Genomic DNA, 24,214 nt, shown 5'->3' with positions numbered 1-24,214 from the left:
CTGAATGGGAAAATAATAATAGCAATTGCTATTTAAAAGAGAGAAAGTAAAAGCTTGCGGCAAAATGCAGGCCTATGTATATTTCATATTCTGAGCTTCATGTGCAAATACAGCATTTGAAAGGAAAATGAAAGAAAAAAGTGAAAAACAAAGCATAGCATTGGGCCTCACATTTCAACTCAGTGGCTATCTTTTCTTTTAAAAATGCTATCATCCCTGCTAAGAGCTTTACTGCTAAATCAATCAACCTAGCCTGCCGTATATGTGTGTGTGTGTGTGTGTGTGTGTGTGTGTGTGTGTGTGTGTGCTTAGTTGCTTATTTTGACTGACAGTAAGGATCAGCTCTGGTACTGAGTTAGGTTTGCGATTCCAACTGTTGGGGGTTGCTGCTGCTGCTAAGTCGCTTCAGTCGTGTCTGACTCTGTGTGACCCCATAGACGGCAGCCCACCAGTCTCCTCCGTCCACAGGATTCTCTAGGCAAGAATACTGGAGTGGGTTGCCATTTCCTTCTCCACTGGGGTTAGCAAAGGCCTTTCATTGCTTACTTTTACAACTAATGTGCTGCTTGCCGGGAAAAGTGCTGTGTCATAAACTCGGTTAAACACAGTTAAACATAAATGCCTTAGAATGGACTTTCCCTGACTCGTAACCCTCTCCAGGGCCCTCAAAACCAGGGCTGGAAAATAGTGTTGCTGCCAAACTTGGCTTTCTCTACTCACCAAATATGAATTTTAAAAAAGATGGAGACAGAGTTTGGAGGAAATAGAAAGGTGGCTCTCTATTTCTAATCTTCAGCTGGTGGAGTGGTGGGGGCGTGGTGTGGGGGGAGACCCTGTGGGCTCATGCCTGAAGAACTGTGCCCCCGGCCCTTCCATGAGGAGTCTAGAAGCTTATATAAGATGAGTGGGGAGGAGCAAAGGTGTCAGGATCTTGTATTCTTCTTCCTCTTGCATTGTTTCAATAACAGTCACAGGCTGGTATCAGGTAACCCAGTAACTGAGTCTGGCAGTCTGGCAGCCCTGTGGCTTTCTTTCTATAACGCAAAAAGAGGAAAACTAGGAGGCTGGTTTGTAAAGGGGAGCCCCAGAAACAGGATGTAATTAGCATAGAATCAAATGGTAACAGGTGTGATGTGTAACTCCTGCAGACTTAGGGGGCAGAAAAGCAGATTTAGTTACAGATTACAGATTATTGTTCAGTCACTAAGTCATGTCCGATTCTGTACAGCACGCCTAGCTCCCTGTCCATCACCAACTGCCATCTAACCAACTCATAATCTACCTCCCTCTTCTCCTTTGGCCTTCAATCTTTTCCGAGCATCAGGGTCTTTTCCAGTGAGTCGGCTCTTCGAATCAGATGGTCAAAGTAACAAAATAAAAACTAGGAGTGATCAGGCCTGCTCACTATCTTTGTTCTTAGGAAAGAGAGAGAGAGAAAAAAAAAAAAACCCCAACTCATTCCTCTTTTTTCCTTTTTACTGCAACAATACCAGTAAAGAGGCCTCATGTCATCAGACATCTAGGTCAGCAGGGAATGATGTGGCATTTTCCCCCCACAGCTTGCTGTTTGCAGAGAGATTGAGGAAAGGAAGGGCGTTACCAGTCCACCAGGCACTATGCACCGTGCATGTTTGCTGCTCTGTTTATGCCTTGTCTAGTCCCTTGCTACCTGCGACTTCTCTGTGCCTCTGTTTCCTCCTGTGTAAGATGGAGTTAATACAGCCATGTGCTTGTGCCCTCATCAAACTCAGATGTTGAAACCCTACTCCTCACGTGATGTTATGAGGAGATGGTTGTTAGAATTCCTTCACTTTCATATGTCAGAAGAAATCATAAAGGCATGATTAAGCCAATAACCTTGACCTTAATAGCAGTTCCTGATCTGCTGTAGTTGCAGGAACCCATAAAAATGATACTAGGCTGATCAGTGTCTTCTCTTAAGGGCTGAAGTTTAATGTAAATCAATCATGTATTCTGGATATATCTGGTGATTAATTATTACCTTACTCAGTGCATGGTGCAAAAGTTAATAGCTTCTTCTGAAGGGAAGAATGACCCATGGGACTTATTACTTTTTTTTTTTTTATTACTTTCTTTCATTTTATCATCTTAAATTCCCTGAAATGACCAGTCCAACCTGGCTGTTATTACTGTTCAGCTAACTACACTGCTTCAAGGTCTAGGTTACAGTGAAACTGTTGGAATGCCTTTTTTGTTTGTTTGTTAAACACCTATTCAATGTGCCTGGTTCTAGGGGTATATTGGTCAACGACAGACACAAACTGGTATTGTGAAACAAAATATGGTGAGAATCTGCTTGCGATGCAGGAGACCGGGGTTCAATCCCTGGGTTGGGAAGAGCCTCTTGAGAAGGAAATGGCAATCCACTCCAGTATTCTTTCCTGGAGCATCCCATGGACAGAGGAGCTTGGCAGACTATAGTCCGTGGGGTTGCAGAGTTGGACACAGCTGAGCAACTAACACATGAAATGGGGCAATTACAGAATGCTATGAACTTCCCTCATTCCTTCTTTCTTTATTCAACAAAGATTGAGTACTCAGTGTATGTATGACAGGCATTGTCCTAAGTGCTGAGGATAAAACCACGTGCCTAGTCTCATGGAGCTCATTGCTCTGTGTAACCGGTTGACCTGAGGTCTGGGTCCACATTTCGAGACAACTTGAGTGACAGATCAGAATAAAGAAACAGAAGGAAAATAAGGAAATGTCTTCTGGGGGATATCAGAAAACATAGACGCAAAGCCGTAGTGAAATAGTAGAGTTTCAAAAGAATGAAGACGGGGGAGAGGATGAGAGAAAATGAAATAGCTATCAAGGACCTTCTCTATATTCTATTATACAAGAATTGTTCCCATTTCTAAGACAGGCTATGTACCAGTCATCATCTCTGTATCCCACCCAACTAACAGGATGCCTGGCGTGGTATCACTGGGCCTAGATTCATATGGCCAGATTCCTCACTTACTAATTTGTGGGATGCTAGGCAATTTATCACCGAGACTTAAGTTCCTTGCAATATACCTCACACAGTTCAGTCACTTCAGTTGTGTCTGACTCTTTGTGACCCTATGGACTATAGCCTGCCAGGCTCCTCTGTTCATGGGAATTTCCCAGCAAGAATATTGGAGTGGGTTGCCATGCCCTCCTCCAGGGGATCTTCCCGATTCAAGGATGAAATGCACGTCTCCTGTGGCTTCTGCATTGTAGGTGGTTTCTTTACCATTGAGCCACTGAGGAAACCCTATTATGTGCTAGGTACTATTATAAGCAGTTCAACTAGATGAACTCTCTTAATTCTCATAACAATCCTATGAGGTAGGTATTTCTGTCAGTTGCTCAGACTGTTAAAATACCACAGACAGCGAAAGTTGCTCAGTCGTGTCTGACTTTTTGAGACCCTGCAGAGTGTAGCCTGCCTGACTCCTCTGTCCATGGAATTCTCCAGGCAAGAATACTGGAGGGGGTAGCCTATCCTTTCTCCAAGGGATGTTCCCAACCCAGGAATTGATCCCAGGTCTCCTGCACTGCAGGTGGATTCTTTTACCAGCTGAGCTTACTAGGGAAGCCCATGCATAGGCAGGGTGGCTTATAAGCAGTTGAAATTTATTTTTCCTAGTTCTGGAGGTTGGAAGTCCAAGATCAGGTGTCAGCATGGCGAGGGCCTGACTGTTGATTTCTCATGTCTTCACATGCAAATGAGCAGAGAAGGGTAGTGAGCTCCTTCAGTTCAGTTCAGTTCAGTTCAGTCGCTCAGTCGTGTCCGACTCTCCGCGACCCCATGAATCACAGCACGCCAGGCCTCCCTGTCCATCACCAACTCCCGGAGTTTACTCATTATTAGGGTTTTACGTTCATGACTTCATCTATTCCTATTACCTCCCAATTGCCCACCTCATAACATCACCTGAGGAGCAGGGTCTCAACATTTGAATTTGAGGGGGGCACAGCATTGAGTTCATATGAGGAACCTGAGGCACAGAGGAGTTAGGTAAGCTTACTCAAGGTCACACATGTAGTATCCCTCAAACCAGGAATCCAACTCCAGCGCCAATCTGCGGTCTTAAAAACTGCTCATACTGCCTTTCAATAAGTGGCACATAGTAAGATTAGAAATAAATGAAAGCATTCTTATGCAAAGTTCTTATACTCTTCTACTCCCATCATTTATTGAATATTCATCAAACCCCTATGTTGTCTTGGAATTCTGATAGTATGGATGTAAGGGTTGAACAGAACACACCTAGTTCTTGCTCGCCTGGAGTTTATAGTCATTAAGCAAATTATGTAACAGGGCTTCCCAGGGGGCTCAATGGTAAAGAATCCACCTGCCAGTTCAGGAGATGCAGGAGACATGGGTTCGATCCCTGGATCAGAAAGATCACTTGGAGGAGGAAATGCCAACCCACTCCAATAATCTCGCCTGGGAAATCCCATGGACAAAGAAGCGTGATGGGCTACAGTCCATGGGAGTGACAAAGAGTTGGAGGTGACTGAACACACCCCCCCCGCCATAACTCCAGGTTTTCAACCTTTCCTGGTTTCTCTCCCATTTCTCTGTGTGTTTATGAACCCTCCAACCAACCAGCTGTCGACTAAAAATACAGTCAAAACCTGAAAGTAGAGAGTTATTTTGATTGGGACCGGTTAGGATCCAGGCCGGGGAGACAGCACGTCAGTATCTCAGAGAAAACCGCTCCAAGGAGTCGGGAGAGGGGAGTCATGCTATATACAAGTTTGCAACAAAGGGAGCCAGGCAGTCTAAACATCAAAGATTATTGTGAGGTAAGAAAAATGAAATACATAGTGTGCTATGTATGGGAAGATGGCAGCCTCCGGGCTCACTGAATTCATTTCTCAGCTATCTGGAGCCAATCCTGTTTCCTCGATTACCTTAAGGAGTGGCAGATAGCTGCTTCTTGCATCCGCCATCCTCTGCCCCTCGGGCAACCGCCCCCACTCCCCAGGGGGTGGGTGGCAGCATCTGTTGGATCACAGACGTGTTCCATTTTGGGCACCCTCATTCACATTGGGATGCCAGAAATCGCTGATGGCCGTAAAACATTTCTTATTTATTGACATGGCAGGCAATATTTTCATTTCACACAGTCCAGGTCTGATCTGGACAAGCAAAGCCCGTAACGGGGTCTTCCGAGGTCTCCTGAAGGGCTGAGGCCAGGGTGAGTCGACCTGTCCGGAAGGGACTGACCTTTTCCTTGACAGTGACGTGGCTGATGTATTCTCTGAGTCTCAGCTTAAAACGGAGGGATGTGTCCTGCGGTTCTTTCCCCGCAGCCGACTTTCTGGGGTTATTTGCCCTCGAGACTCCCCAGCACCCAGGGCCCTTACTGACAACCCTGACAGGCTGTATCTGAGCTTCAAGGGCCTTCCCGCCCTTGGCTCCCAGGAGACATTTTCCCTCCCAGGAGTCTTCCGTCACGATTCCTCTCGGCCTTCCGCGGTCGGACGTCTGTCCCTGAGGCGAAGCGTGGTCCCAGCCCAGCCCCCAGCCCCGGGCTTCCCCGCCCGCCCTCAGGCCCAGGGGCCGCCATTGTCCGGCCTCGGCCTGCTCTCGGCGTGCCCTGAGAGGCGCGAGTTCAGGAGCGCCCGGTTTCCCTCATCGCTGGGGGCCCCTGACCGGCGGGCAGGGCGGAAGCGCTCCGGCCCGGGGCCGGGAAAGGCCGGGAAGCGAAGGGCGGCTCGTGGGGGCCGGGGCGCGCCCAGCGCAGGCGCTCAGGCGAACTGGGTGGCCGGGCCGACCGCCCGCGGCCCTTTGTCCTCGGCTCTCGGCCTCAAGGCCTGGTGGGCGCAGCGGCCGAGAGTAGCACCGACAACGCCCCTGAGACGACACCCTCTCCCCTCAGAGCGAGCCTTTTCTGTCAGAGAAACAGACAGGGGAAGACACTCCGTTTCTCTCTCGGGCAGCCGAGGAGCGAGAGCGGCGAGGGGAGGCGGACGCGCGAGCCCGCACCGCGCGCCGGGTCACGTGGCGCGGCAGGGCCCGCATGGCGGCGGCGGCCCGCGCGCGCCCCCGTGCCTCCGCCGGCCGGGCCGCCGGGGCGCGCGCGCCGGCGGGGCGGGCGCATGCGCAGGGGGGCGCGCCGCCTCTGCCCCCCGGCGAGGGTGTCTATGGAGAGGCGGCGGCCGCGGCGGCTGAGGCGGCGGCGATGGCGCCCTTCCCCGAGGAAGTGGACGTCTTCACCGCCCCGCACTGGCGGATGAAGCAGCTGGTGGGGCTCTACTGCGACAAGGTACCGCTGCGCGGGGCCGCGGGCTCCGGGCGGCGCGGGCCGGGTCTCCCGCCGGGCCGGGCCTGCGCGGCGCCCTCCGCGTCCAGGGGCCGCGCGCCGCGCCAGCCGCCGCCCGCGCAGCTGTCAGCGCGGCGCTCTCCCCGGGAGCCCGCGCCCCGCCGGGCCGGCTGCCGCTGACGTGCCCCCGGGAGCTCGCGGCGCGGCCCCCTCCCGGCCCAGGGCCTGGCCGCCCGCCGCCCTCGGGGGCGCGCTCCCCGCGGCCGCGCCGGGCCTCCCGCCGGGTTCCCCGGGGCAGCGGGGCCCCTTCGCCGCCTGCCGACCCCTGCGGACCCGGGCCGGCCACCTGCGGGCCGCCTCCGCCCGGCGCAGGCCGGCCTTGGGGGGTCTCCCCGTGCCTCCTTAGCTATCACCCATCCATCCTTCTTCTGAGCCCCTGACCCGCATCCTGGCCCCGCAGGCATCTTCTTCCCAACTCCGTCTGCCCATTATTATTATTATTTTTAAGCGCCCTCAGCTTTGCAGGGGCTTGATTTGGGAGAAAGGTTTCTTGGCTTACGAAGCAGAGAACATTCACTCTTTTATTTGCGGTCATTTTTTTTTTTCTTTTCTTTTCCCCCTTGCAACTTTCATTGTCCGGAGCGTTTACTGGAGGTCGGTTTTGTTATGAGACAGCTATTCTCTGCTGGAATTCTTTACGTGGGCTCGAATAAAAGGGCCTGGGAACAAGTTGGTGGAACTGCGAGAGCCGTTTTGTACTCTGAATAGGTATAGCCTAAAGCTGAAAAAGCACATTTGTGGAGCTATCCCAGGGCTTTTTGCCTATGATTTTAAAACAGTGTTAGGAGTCCGCATTTTTGTTAAACATTTATGTTGGGGAGAGTCCACCTACGGGTTTTCTGGCAATCCTGCTTTGTGTAGCAGTGAATTAAACAAAAAAGCATTTAAACACCTCTAATGCTTCAGCACAGAAGTCAACTTTGATGAACTTTCAGAAATGACAGCACTGTTGAGAGAAAAGAGGTGTTCTTACAGCCCAGTGAGTTGGTTGGAGGATGCCCTCAGTGTTCAGTGCCAGACCACACTTAAAAAAGCATCCGCAACCATCTTTTTCCTCCCTCCATTTTTAAAATTAAAAATACACGCTTCAGATATCGGTTTAAATACCAGGGTAGTCTAGGATAGTGGTTCTCAACCTTCTTTGCTCATTAGAATCACCCCGAAAGCTGTTAAAAGTCCCCATGCCCTAACCGCTACAATCAGCATCTCTGAGGGTGGGACCCGGCATCAGGTATTATTTAAAGTTCTCCGTGAGTCCAGCGTGCAGCCAAGAGTAAGAGCCACTTATCCAGGAGAAACATAGTAAGTGGGTAAGTGGTCAGTTAAGTCTATAACTTTGGATTTTTGAGTTAGCCTACTGTAGTGTTTTTAACTGCTCTGACCTTTGAACTTAGTTATTCTGACAGTATCCTTCAATTGCAGGAAAGAAAAAAATTGGGGAGGTTTTTTAACTTTCTCAAGATTGAAAAGGTAAAGTTAATGAGGAAGTAGTAGAATTTGAAGTCTTCTATTATAGATTGGGGAGAGGTAGTCCAAGACGACCTGGAATCGTTTTGAAAATTTTGGTGCATTTTTCTAAGGGCTCAACAGCTTTCATCAGATTTCCAAATGATAGTGACCCTCCCCAAATGGTTAAGGATCACAACTTTATTTAGTTACAAGCTAGACTAACCAGCCCTGTTTAAAAAATTTGAAGCAGTCAGTCACTAATGTGTGTTATTATCTGGTGATTGAGAACGTTAGAACAAATTTTGAAAATACAGTGCCCTTTTTAAAAGCAATATTTTAGTCAGATAAGGTTCTTGGTAGTTCAGTGTGCCTTCTTGAAAGCATTTTCAATTTGATATAGCAGAAATTAAAATTATCACTAATTTTGAATTCATTAGATTGTTATATATATTCATCAGAAAGATTAAAAATTCCAGTTTTTATGAACTATGGATCAGAGCCCAAGGTGATTTAGGGGGAAAAATGCATAGGAATTCTACATCTGGATTTCTTTTTGATGCTAATAGTTAATTGAAATTTCTCCTAATATGCCCTTGGGGGCTAGAAGAGAAAAAAGTATTTTATGATGGCTGAATATGTTTTTATTCACTTATCACCTCAGCTCTTGCCTTTACCATGTTTTGTTTGGATAGACCAGGGGTATCCAACCCAAACAGCATATAGTAAAACCTCACAAAATGAGAACTAGTTTTTGTACTTAAAAGGATACAGGATATGTTAATTCATGGTATTCTTTATGTTGTCTCTGAATGCTCAGTAATTATAAAGAAGTCAGTTTTAGTTTGAATATTGACTTTTCAAGTATGGTGTCTTTTAGAAGCACTCGTTTGTTTATTAGTAACAACCATTATTTATGTGCTTAGGCTAGTTTATTTAGAATAATTTATTCAAAGTTGTGAGCTATGTTAAATATTGCTGTATCAGTTCAGTTCAGTCGCTCAGTCGTGTCCGACTCTCTGCGACCCCATGAATCACAGCACGCCAGGCCTCCCTGTCCATCACCAACTCCCGGAGTTCACTCAAACTCATGTCCATCGAGTCGGTGATGCCATCCAGCCATCTCATTCTCTGTCGTCCCCATCTCCTCCCGCCCCCAATCCTTCCCAGCATCAGTCTTTTCCAGTGAGCCTTGACTAGACTGTATTATATTGCTGTATAATACCTACTTAATACTTTGCTCATGGGTTTTCTTTTACATTTATAGAAGGTTTTATGGAAAAGTTTTTCACTCTTGTTATCCAGGTAGCTGTCTTTTTAGTTAGGTAAAAGCAGAGATATTTCTGTTCTATAGCTGGGGATACGTAGGCTTAGATTAGTTAGACCAAGTTTGCGTAAGTAGTCAATGATGGATCCAAATGGAAGCCAAGTCAGGATCCTGATTCCTAGTTTAATTTTCTTTGTATGAAGCCAGAATAGTTCCTGAAAATTTTTTTTGGTGACAGTCTATTATGAAATCTTGCTAATTCACTCACCTTTCAAATTGGGATGATTTTAGGCAATATTTATATTGGATCACATCCTTTTTCCAGTTTATTCTAATGCCTCAGTTTTTTCCTAATCCTCAAAACTTAACAGCATCAATTCTGCCAGTGAGCGTGGAGTTTTTACTGTCAGTTGGCCCTGTAGTAGCTTGTATTGGCCATATTGAGTAGTAGTTCCTGTTCTTCAGATGATGGTCTAAGGTTTATGCTGGGTGGAAATCCAGATGACCTGTGGTGGGAGCGAAGGGGGTGATATTTGGTCAGCTTTACATTAAAGGGTCAGAAGTGGGCTTACAGGTTCTTTGAGTTGTTTTCTGAGAGCAAAGTAGGTGATGGTTGTAAGGATGTGCATGGTGCAGAGATTTCCAGACTTATACATTGACCAGCTATAAAAAGTTTAGTTGGTGGAGGCTTTATAGAGTGCCCACGTTTTTCAGATAAGAATCTTATGCCATCTATTTTATCATTTTATAAAGATAGGACATTTTATGACCAAAGCCTTAGGGAGAAAACAAACTCAGAATAATTTGAATAGATTATTAATTTTTTTTAAATGGAATGAGTACAGCTTTATGAAGAATATATTTAGTTTTCCTTGTTTTTCTATTTCTCTGCATACCTGTAAAAACTGTTATTGACTGACATTGGGAAGATTGATTTATTGGAGAGAATATTGAATTGAGAACTAAGGAGGGTAAAGAAAAGGGAATTCAACGCATTCTTATTACGTGCTTCCTTACTTTTAATCCTCACAAGAGACCTGTGAGACAAGTATTGTCCTTATTTAAAGATGAGGAAACAGACTTAGTGGTTAAGTATCAATAACTTACCGAACTAACTCACTCAACTAGTAATTAGGGGAGGCTGAATTTTCATCTTTACGACTCTTTTTTTCCTTTCTGAAGCCCATGTTTTTTGCGTTACCGTACTGGTTCTGCTCCTTATTACTAATTACATGATTTTATGCAGGACATTTCATTGGTGGATCATAGGTTTTTCTGTCAGTTTGAGCAGATAATTACTAAGGTTTCTTCATTCAGTGTAAATCTGTCTTGATTAAATGAAAGGATTATCTGGCTGAGGAACGAAAAAGTAAAAACTTACTTGGGGTAATATTATTTGAGTTTTGTTACGCTGTTTTTCATATCTGTTTTTGAACTTAATATATAGTCCTTTTTTAAGTGACACACAACTTCAAGTCAGTTTAAAGCCAGGCTGTAAGTATGATTTTACATTGTAGAGTGTCTGAGACAGAAAGTCAGTTATAAATTCTTTGAAAATATAGAAGATACTATGTTACTGAGTGCTATTTGTTGATTATATGTATCCTGGTCCTGTGCTAAGTTTGCCATACATGCTTGCAGGTCACTTTGGAACGTACAGTGTTTTTCAGAGTGAGTTCTGTGACCTATCAGTGGGTCATGGAATCAGTTTTGTGAATCAGAAATAGCATTAAAACATGAAATAGAAAAGTAAATGATAAGAGTACATCACAGGTTAGGGAGGGAAGTATTGTTTCCTGAAATTTGGTTTCAGTGTCTGTGATGTGTATGTTTCTGGACTGGACTGTATTTCATACTAAAGGTCGTGGTTTAAGCATGGTTGAAAAAACACTTCTTTGTAGCCGTATGTCTCAACTGCAGCACTGTTCATGTTTTGGGCCAGATGATGCTTTGTTGTGGAGGCTATCCTGTGCATTGTAGGATGTTTAGTCCTTTCCTGCCATACCCACTAAGATGCAGGAGAGACAACTAAACATTCTCTAGACCTTGTCCATCAGTTCCTTGGGGGACAAAATCAACCCCTTGGTGAGAAGGAGTCCTTTAGAGCAAGCATTCTGACAGTTCACTCTGTTGGATCTGAGCAGATAGCTTCATGATGGAGACTAACATGGTATCTTGTGGGAAGTAAGTAGGTTTCACAGGCCCAGAGACTTGATCTCTGTTTTGTGTCTGCGAGTTGTGTGGTTCGGGATAAGTTATTTTCTCTGAGCTTCAGGTTTTTCACCTAATAAATGGTAAATGTAACATCAGTTTACTAGGATTGTTGTTAAGGATTAAGTAATACATGAAATTATTTAGTATAGTACCTACCACGTTGTAGGCCTCAGTATATCCCAGATGTTACTAGTGTCTAGGTTTATTTTTTTTCAATCAAATCTCTATGATTGAATAACTTTGCAGAGGCAAGCAATTTTAAAAAATGATTCATATACATAAATTTTTTAAAAGTTAATTTGTATATGCTCAGATTATTCTTTTCATTGCATTGACTTTAGGTACCTGGTTAAAGACAGTTGCTCTTTTCAAGTGGAGAAAAACTGTCGGGTAGAATAAGGACTTCTAATGATGACTTTATTTGGGCTAAATAGCTCAGCTGGTAAAGAATCTCTCTGCAGTGCAGGAGACCTGGGTTCAGTTCCTGGGTTGGGAAGATCCCCTGGAGAAAGAAATGACAACCCACTACAGTATTCTTTGCCTGGAGAACTCATGGGCAGAGGATCCTGGTGGGCTGCAGTCCATGGAGTCACAGGAGTCGGACACAACTGAGTGACTAACACTTTCACTTTCACTTTTTCATAGCAATAAGGAATAAGAAAAACCGAAGTAGGATTATGTATGTTATATTCCTTGTTCTTTAAATATATTACCTTATTGTCACAAGAGCCTTATTAGGTGGTTAATGTCATTAGACCTGTTTTACTGAGGAAGAAGCCGAGCGAGTGGCAAAGCTGGCAGGGACGGGTTCACGCCTAAGCGGCCTAGCTGCAGTCAGCATCTGTAGCAACTCTGCGGGACCGGCTGTACTGCGTAGAGTCCTTTCCTCTGATTTGGGTTCTCAGTCTGTAGCATGACCTGGTCTTTACCTGAGCTTGTTACTAAATATGAAAGATTTTCTAATAGTCCAGTGAGAATATATGCAAAGCTTCCTGCATGTCTTTTAAGAGGTTATTTTCCATAACTCACATGAGGGTATTAGTTTTCTGCTATCCTTTTTGTTTTTTTAAAAAATTTTACAGTTATCATTAATGCTTTCGTTATACCTCTTATCAATATCTCTCCTGACTCATTTTTAATATAATGACCCATGATAGTATTTGCTGAGATTAGCCACTAGTGAATTTTGTTGTAATTTTGTGTGACATTTCTTCGGATAAAATTTACAACCTTGGGTTAACCAACTCTATCCAGTCAGTTATTTTTATGAGGCTAAGGAGCTAAGAATGGTTTTTACATTTTTAAGTCATTGGAAAAAATAAGAATAATATTTTATGACATGCAAAAATTATATGAAATTTAAATTTTAGTGTCCGTAAATACCAATAAAATTTTATTGGAAGATGGCCATGGATTCATGTGACTACTTACGTGCTACCACAACTGAATTAAATAGTTGCTATGGACGGTATGCCCCACAAAACTTAAAACATCTGGCCCTTTACAGAAAAAGTTGCCAGCATCTGTTATAAATAATTTATTTATTGTGGTTAGTTTGTTATTTCCCATCACTAGAATGTAAACTTCATAAAGGCAGAGATGTCTGTTTTGTTCACTGAGCTATCCCAACTATCAGAAATAGTGACTGGCTTATAATAGCTGCTCATTAAATATTTTAATAAGGTTAAAAAAATACCCACATGAATTTTTATAAAAATAAATGATTTTCAAAGTAATGATAGCTAATGTTTATTAAGCACCAACTTAATCTCACAGCAGCCATGCGAAGTACAGGTAGTGTTATTATTCCCATTTAACACTGAGAAGAAACTAAGACATTGGCGAAAAATAGCTTGCCTAGAATTACTGAGCTTAATAAACAAGTAGGAAGGAACCACCCCTAGAGAATCTGACTCTAACGTCTGTTTTTTTTGTAAATGACCCTTATGCCTCATTCCTCTGCCTTTCACAGAAGTTCCTTGGTTAAATTATATAGTGGAATAGTCTTACTTTAGGAGTCTGTCATCTTTCTGATGCTGCGTCATGAGCCTGGTCTTCTTGCCCGAAACAGGCAATTAAGACACCATAGACTTTTCTCCATTTCTGGGATACTAGATCAGACTTGGCAGAACAAGTCTAGGAAGTATGGTGTTTGTAGCTTCTTCATTTACTCTGTGTTGTTTTTAACCTAATCAGATTTTCACTTTTAAAATGGGTTTTGAAACTGGAATTGACATCATAGAAGATGGATTGAATATGACAGTGGAGATAACAGAAGGTTTGAATATTACTTTGAACTTCACCTTGAATCAAGTTTCTTGATAATATGTATGCTTTCAACATGAGAATTTAACTTGACATTAAATGCAGAAAAATAAAATTATATCAGGATTGTCATTTTCTCTTGTTGAATAGAATTAGAGAAAATGACAGTGTATATATTTATATTTTCATTGATTTTTAGCCTTTCCTTCAAGAAGAGCATGTATTTTCTTATGCCCTGATGTACAAGGTTTTCACATTGTACTGCTGAAGGGCCTCCACTGTAGAAAAATACATGGTTCCTTATATAAACTGCTAAGTGTTTACCGTGGTTTTCTTTAAAAAAAAAATTTGTTCTCCTAAAATTACCTAATAATGTTCTAATAGCTCAGTACTTTATTTTCTGAACAAATCAGACTCATCTTGATATTAAAATTAAAACAATTTATGATAGGTTTTGAATTTTTTATATTGTAAAAGTAGTATAATAGTGTACAGGGCATTTGAACAAAGAAAAAAGTGTGTCACTTTATCCTAACACAGCTCCTTTAATGTTTACATATAACTCTATGAAGTAGTATATGGAATTTAGTATATGGAATATAAAGTAATGGAATTTTAGGTTTTGAGGAAGTCTGGTTTGATCTCACATTTAAAGAAACTGTGCGATTTGTTTGTGTATACCTCCTTTCCTTCAGAAATCAACATCTTCCTGACCTGGGGCACTTTTTATTATAACATTAAAACTTATAATTTAGGAATTTCCTTTTTTACTTTAACAAAGTGTAAGGGAGGTATTTTGCTCTGTAGAAAACTAAATAGGAATGCATTTGAATATTTCCTTTTGATGCATATTTTCATGTACTTATTATGCCTTCTTTTTAAATTTTTTCCAGCTTTCTAAAACCAACTTTTCCAACAACAATGATTTCCGTGCTCTTCTGCAGTCTCTGTATGCTACTTTTAAGGAGTTCAAAATGCATGAGCAAATTGAAAATGAATACATTATTGGTTTGCTTCAACAACGCAGCCAGACCATTTATAATGTTCATTCTGACAATAAACTCTCTGAGATGCTTAGCCTCTTTGAAAAGGGTCTGAAGAATGTTAAGGTGAGTTGTACAAATGGATATTTATCACAGCTTGTGCCGTCTTCTGATATGTCATTAGCAAAATGTGTTCGTGTTTCATAGCAAATGATGTGTTAAAAAAATGACAATTGTCGAGTGTTGTTCCTGGGCCACTGTCCTTACTCGTCTGGTCCTGGGTGCTGCTTCCGGCTACGCTCGGAGGTCGCGCAGGCTGGAGGCCTCGGTCGGACGGGAGGGAGCGGCAGCATCCAGGGGACAGCATGCCAACTGCCAAGCAACTAGCTGACATTGGCTACAAGACCTTCTCCACCTCCATGATGCTCCTCACTGTGTATGGGGGCTACCTCTGCAGTGTCCGAGCCTACCACTATTTCCAGCGGCGCAGCTCCCAGCGCCAGTCTGCGGAAGAACAGAAGACCTCAGGAACCCTGTAGAACTGGGGCGCTTTTTTTCCTTGAGCAGAGACGCGTGAGGCAGGCTGTGGAAAGACTGCACCTGCAATCATTTCTGAGTCAAGAGGACCAGGGCCTTACTGGCTTTTGAACTCTGGAAAATGCCCATGTTTTCTCTGGTACAGCCAGTTTGGAGAGGCTATTGAATCAAAACAGGAATGGGAGGGTGAGGCACACCTATAGACATTAAATACTTAGCCATAAAAAAAAAAATGACAATTGTCAAAGGCAGTAGGGAAGACTTTTTTCAGGGGATTACTGCAGTGGAGTTTTGTAGTCGGAGAGAGATTGGACTGAACTCCGAATCTGACAAGGACCAGTGGGGAAAGGCAGAGAGCAGGCTAAGGTTCAGGAAAATTAGTAAGAGGAAGCGTCAAGGCTGGGAGATTCCTGCTAGACTGACCCCTGTTGCCTTTTGCTGAAGACAGACCAAGGTGGCAAGATATTGAAGATGCATAGGTAATAGAGGGTTATCAAGTGCTGAGGGTGGTGAGGGTAGGGTGGATAAACTGATTCTGGATGATTTTTGCTGAAACTGGAATAACTGGGCCAAGGACAGACCTCAGGGTTGGGACCTGATTGAGAAGACTCAGCGGAGCCTGGGAAGACCCAGGTTTGTGAGCATCTTTGTCACACCTCTTTGTGGTTGGCTACTCGCTGTTTTGCTATCCTGTGGCCGGTAGCCCGCCAGGCTCCTCAGTCCGTGGAATTCTCCAGGCAAGAGTACTGGCGTGGGTTGCCATACCCTCCTCCAGGGGCTCTTTCCGACCCAGAGATCGAACCTGTGTCTCCTGCTTTCAGGCAGGTTCTTTATCCCTGAGCCGCTAGGGAAGCCCTGATAGGTGCAGTTATTGGTGACTGAAGGTAAGATGGGCTTCTCTTGTAGCTCAGTTGGTAAAGAGTCCACCTGCCACGCAGGAGACCTGGGTCCCAGAGATCCCCTGGAGAAGGAAATGGCAACCCACTCCAGTATTCTTGCCTGGGAAATCCCATGGACAGGGGAATCTGACAGGCTACAGTCCATGGGGTTGCAGGAGTCGGACACGACTTAGTGACTAAACCACCACCAAAGGTAAGATTGTTACTTAGAATGAACAGGGCCATAGGGCTGATTACAAAGAATAATTTTTAATGGTATAACATAAAAGATATTTTTGGATATTGTTTAGGATAATTGTGTAGAGACATTTCTCTATTAATTATATTTATTTATTGTAAGGTATTTGAAATTTGATCTTCCTCTGTCCCACTTTTGGCTTGGTGAAACATGGACTTCAGTTGCAGCTCTGTCAGACCACCATGCACCTTTCATTGATAAGTCTGTATTCTAGAAAGAGTGTTGTGCGGCAGGGAAGAGGATGAATTGAAGGGAAAGAAAAGGCTCAAGCAGGATGGTTGCTATAAAAAGATGATTGTGATAGTCTATAGAAGAGTATGGTGGCCACTTGCAGGGAGGTGGGAGATTGCCTAGGAGAGGTACTGGGAAGGAAGGTGGTGTTTATTAAATGCTTCATTATAGTCTTTGCATTCATATTATGTTCACGTATTGCCTATGCAATGAAATGATGAAGATCAGAACTAAAGCAGTGACTCGCAAAGAAGAGGGGAGGGAACAGACTTCAGAACAATGTAGGACATGAGATTGATAAAGGTAGTGCTTGCAAACAGCTTCCTTAGTGGCTTCCCTAAGCGGCTCAGTGGTAAAGAATCTGCCTGCCTGTACAGGAGAAGCAGGTTCGATCACTGGGTCAGGAAGATAGTGTGGAGGAGGAAATGGCAACCTTTCCAGTATTCTTGCCTGGGAAATCCCATGGACAGAGGAGCCTGGCGGACTACGTCCTTGGGGTCCCAAGAGATCTTCATGACTTAGCGAGTAAACACCACCAGTGCTTGCATATGAAGGGAGGAAAGGAGAAAAAGAATCGAGCTTGACTTTCTAGGGCATATAAATAGAGGGGACTTGGGGAATGAAGAGACCCATTATGGACAAGTTGAGTGTGACCTGTTTGTGCAGTCCAGGTGGACGTTGATTAGCAGGAGGAAGCATTTGTTGGGCTTCAAGCTTGGAAGAGTAATTTTGTTTGGAAAAGCAGATTTGAGTATGCTTAGGGAAAATGTGTAAAATCCTGAGAGAATAGGACGTTGGATAGACTGTTAGGAAGCAGTTGACTATAAATTAGTTGAGAAAGGAGGAGACTAGAGAGGACTCAGCAGGGAATAAAATGTTCCCGCATTTTATCCGTTTCACTGCTTTGTAAATTCTCGACATGTAGTGATGGATAAGTTATAGGGAGATATGATCTTAGTTCGAATGGGGAGAAACAGTTTAGCTGTTGTCCAGGATTACAGTGCTCTCTTTAGCGAGAGCCTTGCCTTTGGAAGTGTATATGGTGTTCTGCAGGATCATGTAACAGCTATTCTGAATTGCTTAGTGGAGGATACACTAGGCAACCTTAAAGGGATTTTGTAGTGAATATAGTCCAGTAGACTCTTGGGACTGCTTAGAGGTATATTAGGAAAATGAACATATTAAAATGGTATAAACACATGCATTAGAAATCAGTAGAAGTTTTGAGCAAGTGCTTGCTATTTCTAGACTTTTTATGACTTTTTAAAAAGAAGTAGGAGATCACATTAGTAAAGGATTTCAAGATTCTTTAAAGAGATGTTTTGAGGCCATCTTTTGTACTTAGAAAAGTACAGCGCCCACTTTGGTATTTGTTAGTCTAATTTTTTTTCTGAAGTTTCAAGTAACATTTCAAACTGACTTTATAGGATCAGATATAAGTGAAGAGGCAAAATTTTTATAGAATACAATTTTTTATTTCTAGAATGAGTATGAGCAGTTAAATTATGCGAAACAACTGAAAGAGAGACTGGAGGCTTTTACAAGAGACTTTCTTCCTCACATGAAAGAGGAAGAGGAGGTAAGTATAATTTTTCCTCCTTGTGATTTTGATCTATAGAATTAAAAAGTGTTATTTTGATTCTTCAAAATAATACATAGGAAGATGAGTCTCTAGAACATTTTAGAAAACAAAGAGAAACCCAAGAGAAAAAGCATTAATTTTGTCTCCTTAGAGAGCTTATTGCTTTTCATTGAGTGAAGAATGAATTTATTTACTCACAACACATTTATTGTTTTACTGTGTGGATGTACCATGTTGAATGTTAACTTTTTATGCCCTTCATGTCTTTTCTGAACCATTAGAAGATTTTTTTAAATACTTTTTTAAATGTTTTCTGTGTTCATCCTAAGTTTAAACATTTTTAGTGTTCTTTTTTTTAGTAGTGGATTTTAGTAATTAAATGGTGATGTTGAACTTATGAACTAGCAGGCTTACGCCTAGTGCATGCCTGTTAGGATGTCCCTGAATGGATGAGCAAAACACTTCCTCATTCTCTGTTTTCTCTAAAGTGGAGTGAGTATCAGGAAAGGAATAGAGGGAATATTCTGTGAGGTACTGGATTTTTGTTCAGCTGTAAATCAGGTATTATAGTGGTTCTCACTGTAATAAGGCTTCACTTTATAATCAGATGGCTATTTAAAAAAAAAAATCTACTTTTAAGCCCTTTCTAGATCAGTTAAATCATATGGAAAGTAGATATTAACATGGATATATTTTAAAGGCTCCCCAAATCACTGTAAAATGCAAATATGCAACCAGTCCTAAAACCACTGAGTTACTAAAGCAGTGTTTCTTAACCTGTGACACGCACCGACGTTATCTGTGGAACAAAGGAAAAAAAGCGCCCTTGACTCCACCTCTGAAGATTCTGATTCTATCAGTTGGAGGTTGGGACCAAGCATCTATTTTGAAGACGAAATCTCCTGGATGATATTGAATAGTTGAAGGTGTCACTGAGCTCTGATTTTTCTGGTTCCAGCCTATTGGGTACCATTCTCATATGATTCAGAGGCCCTGCTTGGGTAGAGGTCAGTTGCTGTAGAGGCAGAAGTCAGTTAACTGACTTAAATGTCTCACCAGAAGAGGATGATTAAGAGTGTATGATGCAGTGTATGCAGGAAGACCTTCTGGGTCGAATACTTTCAAATCGACTGAAAAAGCCATAGAAAGAAGGATCTTGATGGTGATATTCTTTGCAAGTTTTGGGTAAATTAGCTTAGTGTTAACAGCAGCTTTTACGCTTCCAAATATGTGGTCATAATACTACGCTTGAACTATTAATACTTTAAAAGATGTAGATTAAAACAAAACTAATTAAGCATATTTTCTTATGAGTATTGTGTTTCCTTTAGGTTTTTCAGCCCATGTTAATGGAATATTTTACTTATGAAGAGCTTAAGGATATTAAAAAGAAAGTGATTGCACAGCACTGCTCTCAGAAGGATACTGCAGAACTCCTTAGAGGTCTTAGCCTCTGGAATCAAGCTGAGGAGCGGCAGAAGTTTTTTAAATATTCTGTGGATGAAAAGTCAGATAAAGGTGAGAGTCATATGTTTAGATAACTAGTGATTATTCATCCCAAGGCCATTTACTTCTTGTTGTTAAGAACTTAATATTTTGTTTGAAAAATAATTGAAGCCATTTCTTTTCAAGTATAGTAAATTTAATTGAGGACAATAGTTTCTTAAAATTTATTGTTGTCTGTGATAATTTATGGGCTTCCTTGGTGGCTCAGTGGTAGGGAATCCACCTGCCAATACAGGAAACATGAGTTCGATCACTGGGTGGGGAAGATCCCTTGGAGAAGGAAATGGCAACCCATTCCTGTATTCTTGCCTTGGAAATCTCATGGACAGAGGAGCCTGGTGACCTACAGTCCATGGAATTGCAGAAGAGTCAGACCAGACTTAGCGACTAAACACCGGTGATAATTTATACAGCTCATTATTTGGGCCACATGCAATATAGTGTTTCGTAAAGTAGTTTATATATAATAATAATAATATTGATTAGCAATAATAACTGTCAATACTGCTTCTTATATATAATAATATTTTAATAATATTTCAGTAATGCTAGGTATTATTATTATTTCCAATCAGAATTATTGGAAACTACTGTATGTAGAGCACTTTTGTGGTGTCATCCAATTTTCTGAGCCCCACTGACCACAGTGGCTGTTTGTATCTGTCCCTGTTTTTTTAAAATCAGTTTTCAAAATCACTTATTGCTCATAGCTTATATGCAGAAATAACGGGAGGGAGCATGAGAGGCGTAGTTTTTCTGTGTACAGTCATTTTGAGAAGATAAGTGACAAATGGAAATAAAATATGCCTACTTTTTTCCTTAACAGACCATTTCCTCATTGTATTCTTTCTTCAATAACTTTGCGTTTTAAAACATCATTAAATAAAATTATTGGTATCCTTAGGCTAGTAAAGATTCCTTTGCTTTTGCTAGATGAGCATAGCAATGACATTCCTTAAATTGCTTCAAAGTTGTTGAAATTGGTTCTTTTCTCTTATTTTTGTTTAACAAAGTAGGTGAGATGCATGTTGAGCGTGTTGAAACAAAATTGTTTTTATAGGTTAGGCTGTAATTAAACCCATAAAGCTTATGTGTTTTACTCTGAAGTACAGCTTCTGCCTTACACACCAAGCCAAGACCTGTTGTGTCTGGTTTAGTTGTAATTATAACATAGGATTTAAAAACACCACACTTGTTACATTGAATTTTTCCATTCCTTTAAAGTAAATTACAGCTTTGTTGTGTTTAAAATATTTGCCATTTGAAAAGGGTTAGGTTAATTTTATATAATTTATAATTTTATAATAACATTTCTTTATTTAAGTTGCTTTGTGAAAGACAAATGTATAAGATATTCAATTGCTTTGTGAAAGACAAATGTATAAGATATTCAAATTCTTCTCACTACTTTAATGATGAAACTTTTTATTTTATATTCTTTATTGTATGTCTCATTTTCAGTTTTCCTTTGGAATATTGCTACTGAAATAATACATTATAGGCGATTGGATATCCAGCGACTGTTTTCTGTAATAGTTGCTGACAAAAGATCCTTGGTAAATGTATACCAGCATTAGAAATATTTACATTATATTGTCTCAACTGGCTCTTAAATAGGATAAGTAGATTAGGGCACCTAAAGGTTAGAAGTCAGATCTCACGAGCTCTTACATGAAACGTGAAAATCAAAGAGGAAACACAAGGGAGATACTTGTCATGTGTGAACGGAAAACATTGTAAGATTGGTATGTCATTATAAATGCCTTGGAGATCTCATAATCTGGCTGACTCTATACTTGCTGACTTAAAGCTGTGTAACCTGTTGGATTCCTTTTTCAAATGATGCTTCTTATACTATAAAGTGAGCATTGTTTTTTTTGGTGACGCCTTTGTAAAAGGAAGTCAGTTCTGTGTTCATTACTGTAGCTCCCACTGATGCAGTATGATTTGGGCCATGATAGTTTAACCCTGCAGATCCTTAACAGTTTAACATCTCCATGTTACCTCTAATTCATGTTATTTCCTTTTCACATCTTGCAAACAGGAAGGAGTGGACTTTAGGCACTGGATTTTATTATAGAAATGTGATTGTAATTTCTTACTGCATTTGCTCTTGTAGCCTTTAAAGTTAAACTTTTCCTTTTTTATTTCAGAAGCAGAGGTGTCAGAACAATCCACGGGTATAAATCATCTTCCTCCTGAGGTAATGGTGTCAATTTTCAGTTATCTTAATCCTCAAGAATTATGTCGCTGCAGTCAAGTGAGCACTAAATGGTCTCAGCTGGCAAAGACTGGATCACTCTGGAAGCATCTTTACCCTGTTCATTGGGCCAGAGGTAGGTAAAGAGATGCTTAATTTGTTTTAAAAATATTTTAGTCTTTTCTTTTTTTTTAAGGTAAACACATATAGACATTAATAAGCAAGGCCAGAGAGGGAAACTCTGAAAGGTTGACTAAAAGCTAGGTTAATAGAGTATAGGTCTTTCTTTGTATACAGTTTGTAAAAGCTAACGATGCTTAAGTATTCATGGGTGAATTGTGTGATGTGTGCAATTTCCTTAAAAATAATTAGGAAAAAATAATTGGGGATGGAATGAAAAATAATTGGCAAAACGTTGATAACTGTTGAAGATAGGTGATAGGTACAAAGGTGTTCGTTATCTGGCTTGTTCAATGCTACTTATTCCTGCTTTTGACTATGTTTGGAATTTTCCATAACAGAGAGTTGAAACTAAAATCAATAGGTTGTGAGAGCAGCTTTAAATAATTAGATGAGTATTTTAAAAATACAGAATAAATTAATCTGATAAAATTAAAAAATGAGGCAATATTGTTTCCGTTTTGATAGTGGCTCAAGATAACTGAATCTGTTTTTGTCTATAGCATATTTTTTTGTGATTAGTAATGCCTCATTCTATAACTTAACTATTTTGAATTAATTTCATTGTGGTAAATTAGTTTTATACGTAAAGAAAGAAAATTTTGTTTTCATGAGCATATGATACAGTCACGGTATAAATGCAACTAATATGGCATTTATTCTCTCACTGAATTAAAACAATTTTTCTAGGTGAGTATTTACCTCAAATTTACATTGATTTTTTTTTCCTGTAATTTGTCACTTTGACATGGAAATATATATTATTTTACATAAGCTATAAACCTAATTTTAAAAGTTTTATTTTTTTATATTAATATGTAGCACTTTTAAAATAGGCTTTTGCTGGGTATTTAATGTTTTTTCATTAAGCTGTTTGGAATATTGGGTAGACTTATATAATCCAAATGATTAGAATTATTAATGTGGAATAATTTTTCCTATTGAGGATAATAATATATTAAGTGAAAAGTCAAATAAAGCAAGTATGGATATGTCAAATATTCTTTTTTTAACTATCTTTGATTATGAAAAATTACTTATTAATACATAATTAGGTACTGTTTGCTATAAAGATCAAATATAACAATGATAGGCCAGATTTCTGTGACGTTAACTAGATCTTGTATATGCTGTATGCTGTTTTTTTCTTTCTGTTTTTAATATACATATAAAGTTCCAATAAAAATGATTTTAATTTATTTACAGTATTTGTTTCCTGTTGTTCTCAATCACAATTGATTTTACTCCTTCCAAGGGATATTTTGAAATGTCCCCTGTTTTGAAATAGAGGCATTCTTGTTTGTCCCACCTTGAAGTATTACACTGACATCCATTGAGTGGAGGCCAGAGTGACTGCTCAGCACCCCCCAGTGCACAGGAGGGCCCTCTGCAAGGAAGAATTAGCCAGCCCAGAATGTCAGTTCAGTTCACTTCAGTCGCTCAATTGTGTCTGATTCTGCGACCCCATGGCTCATCCTCTGTCGTCCCCTTCAGAATATCATTGGTGCTAAGGTTGAAGGTTCTTAACCTTAGAATCCAGTCAATCCTAAAGGAAATCAGTCCCGAATATTCATTGGAAGGACTGATGCTGAAGCTGGAAACTCCAGTATTTTGGCCCTGATGCGAAGAACGGACTTAGTAGAGAAGACCCTGATGCCGGGAAAGATTGAGGGCAGGAGGAGAAGAGGACAGCAGAAGATGAGACGGTTGGATGGCATCACCAACTCGATGGACATGAGTTTGAGCAAGCTCCTGGTGTTGGTGATGGATGGGGAAGCCTGGCGTGTTGCAGTCCGTGGGGTCACAGAGAGTTGGACACGACTGAGTGACTGAACTGAACTGAAGATTGGGGAGCACCAAGTTATTGATAGATTTACTAGTGTTAGGAGTTCAGGAATTTAATTGTGCATAGTCTCTTCACAATCAGGTAATTTAATTTCAGCGCCTTCTGTGGGATCTTTAAATGTATGGTTTACCTTACTCTTTTCCTTTGACTTCTGAATTGCTGACTAATTCACTGCTGAATAGAAAGTCTTGCTTCCTTTTGTTTATTAGCTGTTGTAATGGAGGTATTGCTGGAGCCAGTGTTGAAGCCACAGCAGGGGAAAAAGGTTTGGTTGTTTTCAGTGATTTCTGAAATTGCATGTTAAGACTATTGATAATTATTTGTCATAGTTCTTTTGGTGTGTCTGAAATTGAATTTTGTGCTTATTTAAGTGTACTTTTTAAAATCGCAATTGAGTCTTTCTAACAATAGCTAGCTCATTGCCTAGAGCTCATGTATTTTTTTTGTGCAGAGATTTTTGTTATAAATAAGTTACTTTAGGAGAAGAAGAAAAA

At 41.2% G+C, this 24,214-nt stretch overlaps 1 protein-coding gene and 1 pseudogene across 7 annotated transcripts in view; both read left to right on the top strand.

Moving 5' to 3' along the window:
• Positions 1-24,214, top strand: part of FBXL5 (F-box and leucine rich repeat protein 5) — a 57,225-nt gene that overhangs the window by 5,444 nt on the left and 27,567 nt on the right. For 5 of the 7 annotated variants that reach the window (XM_088836520.1, XM_088836518.1, XM_088836523.1 and 2 more), the window contains 4 exons: positions 14,412-14,627; positions 17,890-17,985; positions 19,320-19,506; positions 21,648-21,830. In XM_088836520.1, coding sequence (XP_088692646.1) covers positions 14,412-14,627; positions 17,890-17,985; positions 19,320-19,506; positions 21,648-21,830 — 682 coding nt within the window. Of the gene's footprint in view, positions 1-6,110; positions 6,270-6,904; positions 7,637-14,411; positions 14,628-17,889; positions 17,986-19,319; positions 19,507-21,647; positions 21,831-24,214 lie in introns of those variants that run through there. The other 2 variants (XM_088836521.1, XM_088836524.1) reach the window with 2 other exon arrangements.
• Positions 14,681-17,860, top strand: LOC148777928 (cytochrome c oxidase assembly protein COX14 pseudogene; annotated as a pseudogene).

The sequence above is a fragment of the Moschus berezovskii genome, chromosome 5 (genome assembly GCF_049115385.1).
Source record: "Moschus berezovskii isolate FMDL1 chromosome 5, NW_MosBer_1.0, whole genome shotgun sequence".
Taxonomy (NCBI): Eukaryota; Metazoa; Chordata; class Mammalia; order Artiodactyla; family Moschidae; genus Moschus; species Moschus berezovskii.
This window is presented reverse-complemented; position numbering and strand designations above follow the sequence as displayed.